This window comes from Adiantum capillus-veneris, chromosome 20 (assembly GCF_014529385.1).
Source record: "Adiantum capillus-veneris isolate H3 chromosome 20, ASM1452938v2, whole genome shotgun sequence".
Classification (NCBI taxonomy): domain Eukaryota; kingdom Viridiplantae; phylum Streptophyta; class Polypodiopsida; order Polypodiales; family Pteridaceae; genus Adiantum; species Adiantum capillus-veneris.
The window spans coordinates 27,844,719-27,853,124 of NC_140950.1; the positions used below are offsets into that span (position 1 = coordinate 27,844,719).

Sequence of the window (8,406 nt, forward strand, 5' to 3'; positions counted from 1 at the left end):
GACGATTACTTTCTTTCAAGTAGGGGGGATGTCACAAACTGTTGACGTGTCAAGCCACTGAAGAACGGAGCCACTATGCAGATCTTGACTGAGGGGCCTAAACACTAAGTAAAGAACCAGAAGCAGCAGAAATGAAGCAGGACCATATCACACACATAAACAGACATGCAGCCACCTACTGACGTGGCAGACCTGCATGAACAGCCCGGATTTAGCACTGGCTTGCTAACATGGCAACCTGTACGGATTTCCCCGATTTGCACTGCTGACCTGGCAATTGTACGGAATTCCATAAATCACACTGGCAGCTTTTGGGCATGTGCTTTTGGACCAGATGCTTTTAAGTTTGAAGCTTTTCATTGTAACTGCTTTTAATGGCCAAGGGCCTTTAAGTCATAGTTACATGGGACGGCGGGTCGGGGTCGGGAACGGGACGGCAAAAGTCAGGAAACGGGGACAGGGGTTTGGACGGCAAAAAAAAAAAATAGAGTTTTTTTGGCATTTTTTGACCTATACACATGCCACACACATAGAGCATCACTTTGACGACAAATTTACACTAAATAGACCAAAGAACATGAGTCATATAGACGCAAATGTGCTAATAAAACATCGAGAAATGAGGACCCAAAGGATGGCTTTTATAGCCATTGGGGTGCTTCGAAGTTCAAATATATGGCTATTGGAGAGAAACTAGCCTCTAGAAATGATCAGGTTTTCAAATTTTAAAAAAAGTCCCCTCCCATCCCCTGCCGTCCCCCGGACGTTTTGCCTGCGTTCCCACTTGGCAGCTCTTTTTCCGTCCGTCCCCATCCGTCCCCGTCCCGAAAATGGGCATCCCCCGTCCCTAGGGTCCGTCCCCTTCGTCCCCTGTGACTATGCTTTAAGTATGAGGCTAGGGCTCATTCTCTAGCACTCTTCTAGGAGAAGGTGCAGAGCGTGGAGTATCGACTTGTATTGTGTTGATGCAATATAAAGAAATACCGGAAGGGGCGCCAAGGTTTGGACCCAATACTCTCTGGGGTAGAATTCCGCCACTCCATGTTGCGTGTGCTCTCTCTCTTTCAGTTCAATTGTTATTGAAGTGCTAAAAGTATGTTCAGTTTGTTCTTTTCTATTGGCACGTGGTGCCCATCTTGTGACACCCTCTTATGAGCCTCGGTGTCTACCTCGCACTCTCGCCTACGAGCCTCGGGTTTGGCCACCAATCAACAATCCTCTCGCTCTACCCCTTCTATACATTTATCATCATCTGCATTATGAAATCCATGGGACTGGGTGGCTTACTGAACGTAATCTTCTCGGGAATTGGTTCGTTGATCGTTCAAATAGCATTGGTCGCCTTCGTGATGGTCTTGGCAAGATTTTCATAACCCAACTCCAAGGATGGGTATGGGATCGAGCTGCCAGAGATGTGATGAGATCACGCATGACTACCCTCTCCCGCTTATGAGCCTCGGTGTCTACCTCGAACTCCCGTCTACGAGCCTCGGGTTCGGCCACCAATCAACATTCCTCTCGCTCTTCCCCTTCCATATGTTTATAATCATCTCCATCATCATCCGCATCATGGAATCCATGGGACTGGGTGGAAAGGAAGGAGGGGTAGGGGGAGGACTTACTCACCTTTTGAATGGGCAGAGGTCTTCATATCGCTACGAGTCTTGACCATGCAAGGATTTCTACTCTTGGTTTAAGGAAGATCGCAGACTTATCTTCGAGACACTATCTACCCCCTCGTCCACGCACCTCGCATGCAACACCCAATATACAATTGGTTGCTATTTTCCAACGCTCAAGGCACACAGTTCCACACACTATGGCAGACCTACTCTTCCAAGAGAGAGGAGTATCACAGAAACGCTACAAAACACAACCGAGAAATTGGAATGGTAATAAGATCTAAATTTTACACTTGCACAAATCTTTACTTCTTTCCTTGCTTGAATGTGTGCTACTTAGCATGAATAATGGTTTCTTTTATTCCTTGGAGAGAGAGAGAGAGAGAGAGGCAGAGTAGAGAGAGAAAAGGAATGACACCCGATGGGGTCCCAACCAATGTTTGTCGATGTGGTATTTGCTTTTGATTGAATAAATGGATTTAATTGCATAAATGGAATGTACGGACATGTAATACCTCAATGCAAACTCCGCTGACTCGAATAGAGAATGTTGCCGCAGTAACTCTTCAAAATGAAGCACCTTCGAGGCTGATTTAATGCACCTTTGGATCCGTCTCAATATGGGGTTGCAGTTGGCCACCAAGGGGTATATTTAGGGCTGAATTGCACTCCCGATGTGAGAGGAATGAAGGGCTGAAAACGCAAATGATGATGGAGTCAATAATGGACAGCAATGGGAGCCCTCGATGAGGTGAGAGTATGGCCAAGCAGAGGCTCAATGTGCTGACGAACGTCCGGGCTACAACAAAGAGATGAGCGTTAGCAAATCCGAGGCTTCTACACTCTGGGGGCAAAAGCGTGCACGTGCTTTGCAAAACATTGGGGCTGTTTTTGCAAAAACGCTGGGGTCTTGGCTGGAGCTAGCTGATCTAATGGAAAACGCAAGCTGAGCTACTCCTTATATAGAGCAAAAAACTGCTTATGAACTTTTTAAGACTTAGGTAGGGAAAATTTGAAAGATAAAGTTAAAAAATAGAACATTTGAAATGATTTATTAATAAGCTTGTCCATGCCAAGTTTCTGGGTGAAACTGTCACACATCTACCTACCCGAGAATCCGATTGACACGAGCAATGGCTCGTTGGATTCCTCTAACCTAAAACTAAGTGTAATAACATCTGTCAAAACGCTTGTACAATTCATTTATGCAAGGGGGTTCAAAAACTGAAAAACCTAATCTAATGGACTTTCATGGACATGCAGGTCGTACATAGAGGCTCACAAAATTGTGGGTACTAATTCTCCTAGAATTCTAAACACTCCTATCTAGGAGTCCATGAAGCATGTCCATGTGGCACACAGAGCCATGTGCACGTACAAACAACCTTTGATACAACTTTTTTAGGAGGCAACTTTACAAAAGCTTCCAAAGCTCAAAAAGCTACTTTTTTCTGAAGAGGGGTCTACTTCTTTTCTGAGGGGAAGTGCATAGCGACAGTGGTCAACCTTACTCTTACATGGGCAAACACCCCATACTTGGGTGGGATAAAAACAGATTTTCTTTTCTCTCATTGAAGCCTACATACAAAGCAAAGGTTCTCATAGCTTGGAACCACTCAAGGATGAATGAGATCAACACTCTTTGAACTCACAACCAGAAGGTTTTGACATTTTTCTATTAGTGGCTTCTTTTCAAATGGTCCCTCTTAAGGAGGCAATCGAGCGCTACTGTTGCGGCTTGCCTAAGAAGCTATAGAGTTATTGCCGAAAGCACAAGTCCACGAGCATGCGTGGCACATGAGCCATCCCCAAGATGGTTATGCACTACTATCAGAATCGTTGACTTTTGTTAACGACGCACCGGGATTAAAGCCAGATAATAAAGAGCACGCGAAGGGTAAGAAAAAGGTCAAGAAGTTCTTAAAGAGTTGTCACGTGCAGCAGAATAGAAACAATGAAGATCTAGATTTTACTATTCCACAAATCTTTACTTCTTTCCTTGTTTAAATGTGCGCTATTTAGCAGGAATGATAGTTCCTTTTATTTCCTTGTAGAGGGAGAATGAGAGAGAGAGGGGGAGAGAGACAGAGAGAGAGAGATGTGTAGAGAGAGAGAGAGGGGGGAAAGGAGAATGCTGATCAGCTTCCACGTCCATTTCCTCTTCAACAGAACCTTCAAGCAGTTGGAAGCAATAACAATCCCACTTTGTTGATGCCTACTCTTGCTGCATAAAGCTTCCACCTCCCAAAACTTGCACAAAAACTCTCACTCTCTCATAATATCTCAACGCTCTATCAATTTGCCTCTCACGTTTTGATTTGTATTTCTCAAGCTATTATGAGGTATGATTAGAATTTTAAAATGACGTGGCAATTGGACTTGGTAACGTGGCAAGACCTTCCTAAAGTATTTGTCTCCTCACGCTTCGAACTGGGCAAAAACGCCTCCAAGCACAAGAAACGCTGAAACGCCGTTTTCAGACCTAGGGGCAGCGTTTCCTGCAGTAGACGATAGGGCTGCCACATCATCAATTGTGGCAAGTACAACTCTCTCTCTCTCTCTCTCTCTCTCTCTCTCTCTCTCTCTCTCTCTCTCTCTGTGTGTGTGTGTGTGTGTGTGTGTTATATAAAACCACTCTTCTCGTGTGTGTGTGTGTGTGTGTGTGTGTGTGTGAGAGAGAGAGAGAGAATAAGAGGGAACTCGAATAACCTCTCTCTCTCTCTCTCTCTCTCTCTCTCTCTCTCTCTCTCTCTCTCTCTCAAGTGTGGTAGATTGGTTATGCCATTTCCCTCTTGAATAACAGGTCTTGAGTTCAACTCCTCATTGACAAGATCTTTAAGGCCTCTTGGGATAGTTCCTATGACGTTAAAACTCTCTTCTTCTCGGGTGTGTGTGTGTGTGTGTGTGTGTGTGTGTGTGTGTGTGTGCGCGCTAATAAAAGAGAAAAATGGTATAACCTTTCTATCACCCAAGTGTAGTAAATTGGTTATGCCATTTCCCTCTTGAATAAGAGGTCTTGAGTTCAATTCCTCGTCGACTAGATCTTTAAGGTCTCAGGGATAGTTTTCTACGACGATAAAACTCTTCTTCTCTCTCTCTCTCTCTCTCTCTCTCTCTCTCTCTCTCTCTCTCTCTCTCTCTCTCTCTCTCTATGGAGGTTGTTGGATACATCAGTGACCTCTCTTGGCATTGTTCCTAGGACGTAGGTCGTTAAACTCTCTCTCTCTCTCGGGGGGGGGGGGGGGGGGAAACAGAGCAAGCGCACTCACATTTGATAGTCGGAATGGACAGAACCTAGGCTTTCCTTTGCGGCTGTACTTCAAAAGATGGGTGCCTTTCTTCAAAGCTGTTATTGCCTGTCAAATCAACAAGTACAGTTTACAGAGCAAAAAGACCACTGCAAATTACAGACATGCATCAAAATAACCTTACTTCACTTGTGTCTCATTTAGTTTTTAAGCAACAAGAACATTCAAGTCCTGAAAGAAGCATACACAATCTTCATATGGATACAAAATGTCCATGAAGAGCCAGTGTAAAAGGATACTGTGTGTAAATGACTTGAATTGATTGAATTGTCACAATCAAGCTATAAACTGCATTTTGAAGATGCGATGCATGAAGATATAATTCAGGTCCGTTTGACAGCGCACTCATGTGTACATACAGACTGTGCATATTTCAGATCAACCTTAAGGCATCAACAGAACATGTCACAATCACTCTAAACTATTAGCAATCTGTCAACCCAAGGCTTAATAGTTCTGAACTACATGTAATAAAAGTTCAATCTTTTTATAATATTGACAGAGTTGCACTGTGATATTTGAGGAAGAACAGCCAACCTGTTCAATGTCGCGCTCAAAATTCCCTATTCGACCTCCATCAGCCATTATTGTTTACGTGATGGCACAGATGAGCACTGTAGAACGAATAACAAGAAAGCTACTGCCGGAGGAGAGAGTGAGTTAAAGTATGTAATGATTCGTAAGGATTGAAGAGTGCTTTCTTGCTAAAAAGGGGGGGCATCTGGGTAGCACAGTTAATGCCTCTGACAATATGTAGCTTACCCATGACAAAAACATGCACTTTCAGTTTGAGGTTCCAAATGCCACAGGTCTGCAGCAAGGAAGACACGATGCCTATGCCCATACATGATGATCAAAATGCATGGGGATCCCGATAATGTCTCCCATCTCATCTTAGGCGTCCTGTTAGAACTCCTCCAGCCAATAAATTCCCTCAGTAGGAGTTCACAATGAAAAAATTTCCTGCAGAAAACCTCAGCTGCGTCCAAAGCTAAGTCCTGTACTATGTATGTAAGCAACCTTCAAATCGTATGTTCAGTCGCTTGCATTCCTTCCTTCCATCCAAACAATTCCTGCAGACCTCCTGCATTGGAGGTGCAAATTCACCAAAAACCCTCCAACAGGAAGCTAGGGAGCGGCCAAAAAAGAATGAATACCCTGCTCCACCTGCTGCTACCACATTGACCATCCGCCACAAAATGCAGAGCTCTGAACGCAGGAGGAAGCTGAGAATGCAAGCTCGAATGAGTATTCCAGCAAAAACGCAGAGGTAAGGGGAGGGGGATCCCTAGCGCGAGGGCGGGGGTGAGGGAGATAAGGGAGGGGAAGGGGAAGCTTCGGCGATGCGAATCAAAACCATGTGCGTCGAGGAAGGCCTGCTCGTTGGGGAGGAAGAAAAGAACGAGGAGGGCAGGAGGAGACGACGAAGAAATGCAGCAGTAGGCAAGCCAGACGAACAAGTCCACATAATTTGTGAGGGAAAATAGGAAACACAGTGACACATGTTGTAGCATAAAGGCCATTTAATCCGTCTGCTTCAGATTTTATTGTATTTTTTAAAGAGTGGTTAGCTCCCTTGTACATAACCTTGCTTTAATTTAATTTTAACCTATCCTTTTGAGGAGAGGAGACCTTTCCTTTTCACTCCCTTTCCACCGGTGCTATCTAAAGTGCATTCCCCCCCCCCCCCCCCCCCCCCTTTCAAAAAAAAAAAAAAAGCCATTCCCTTGCCTTCCCCTCTCTTGATGTCTCTCTAAATTCTCTAGATTCTTCTTATGGAATCCCACAAACTACTTGCCTCAAGTGTGATCTTGTAATTATACAAAAATTTGCATGTGTGCATGGAATGATAGTGTGGACAACCACACGCTTTGATAGAGTGTATGTGTGTGTGTGAGCGATTGCGTGCACTTTCGTTCTCCTCTTCACCCTTTGCACTAGTGCTAGAGTGTAATCCTCTAGACGACGACACACCCCCCCCCCCCCCCCCCCCCCCCCGTTTCGTAAGCCTCAATTACCCCTATGGATGTTTTTTACAAAATCTCTCATGTTATCCTCCAAACTAGTGGCCTCAACAGTTTAGTTGCATGTGTGATAGTACAAAATGATCACAAAGTTTTGGCAAGCTCAATAGGTGATGATCTAGAGAGAGAGAGAGAGAGAGAGAGAGACAGAAGGAGGGAGTGTGTTCGCGAATACATGAGAATTGTGTGCCTTTGTGTTCTATGTGTGTAGAAAAGAAAGAGACATGAGGATAGACAGACACGATGATGTATAGTGATTATCAATCATCGTTCGAGTTTAGCCCTTGTTCTTCCTTATTGGTACTTGAAAGTCAAAGATAAAGAAGTTGAATTTTGAGAGCACATGAAGCTTGGAGATATGAAACAAGGCAATTACAATTGTGAGAAAGAGATGACTTCCAATGTAGTGGAGAAACCACATTTGTAGTGTAGGAACTCTTTTTCTAAACTCCCTCGATTAGGTCTCCCCTATCTCGGAAAAATAAAAAATCTTTCAAAACACATAAAATGCCTAAGTGAAGGGTAGTTTAGCGGTAGTTTGGGGGGGGGGGGGGGGGGGGGGGGGGGGGGGGAAGGAAAACATAGATATGGCCTTTTTCTATTCATGTTGTAAGTAGGAGCCTAGATGTGACATGCATGAGTTTATCATTTATCTTGGAAAGTGTTGAGTTGCGGTATTAGATTGTTTTTATTGCCAAAGAAACATAAGTAGAATGCAAAAGTGTAGTTCATGACAAGCTGTTAGCCCCGACGTGGACTACCCTAAGACTGGGGGGCAGCTCAGGAGAATTGGTAAGAAAATGCAATAGAGCAGTAGGAGTCTTAAAGTGGGGGGGAAAAACCACATACTTCAAGAACTCCATTTTGCATTGGTCCCCCTGGCTTTCCAAAGTTGTCGATCCGCCACAAATACCCTATTGGATAGAGACACCCAAGAAGCTGAATAATAAGGGTCTGAATCGATTGGGGCACTTCTGGGACAGTGACAACAAGAGTTGGAAAACCATTGACCTTTTGGTTACCCAGTACCAACTGAATAGGTCTTGCTGGTCCACAAAGTGAGGAAAGAGCTTGACAATATAGTGATGCCTATCTGTGATTCGGAGTTTGACTGGAACGCCTGGAAATGGCCCGGAAGCAATCTCTTATGGAAACCCCATCCTAAAGGCATTTACCATACAATGATGCATAAGAAGAATTGGTATAGCCCCCTTAATAAGATATGGAAAAAACAATGGCCGGAGGAAAGGTGGGAGCAAGTAATGGAGAACATCTGGAAGCCAAAGGTTCCGCAACACGTGAAGGTATTTTTATGGAAGGTAATTTGGGGTGCTCTACCGACGGGGGTGAAGATTCAGGAAAGAGGGATTGGGTCAGATCGATGCTTGAGGTGCAGGTTGGCCAGTGAAGATATGGCCCACCTCTTCATGGATTGCCCAGCTATCAAAGGCC

At 44.4% G+C, this 8,406-nt stretch overlaps 1 protein-coding gene across 1 annotated transcript in view; it reads right to left on the reverse strand.

The window, feature by feature from the left end:
- LOC147432278 (PH, RCC1 and FYVE domains-containing protein 1-like) overlaps positions 1 to 6,416 on the reverse strand; it is a 77,723-nt gene extending 71,307 nt beyond the window's left edge. Inside the window, exons 1-2 of the mRNA XM_086492241.1 lie at positions 5,468 to 6,416; positions 4,892 to 4,978 (exon numbers count right to left, since the gene is read on the reverse strand). Of these exons, the coding sequence (XP_086348367.1) occupies positions 4,892 to 4,978; positions 5,468 to 5,515 (135 nt within the window). The 5' untranslated portion in view covers positions 5,516 to 6,416. The remainder of the gene's footprint in view (positions 1 to 4,891; positions 4,979 to 5,467) is intronic.
- Between the last annotated feature and the right edge of the window lie 1,990 nt (positions 6,417 to 8,406).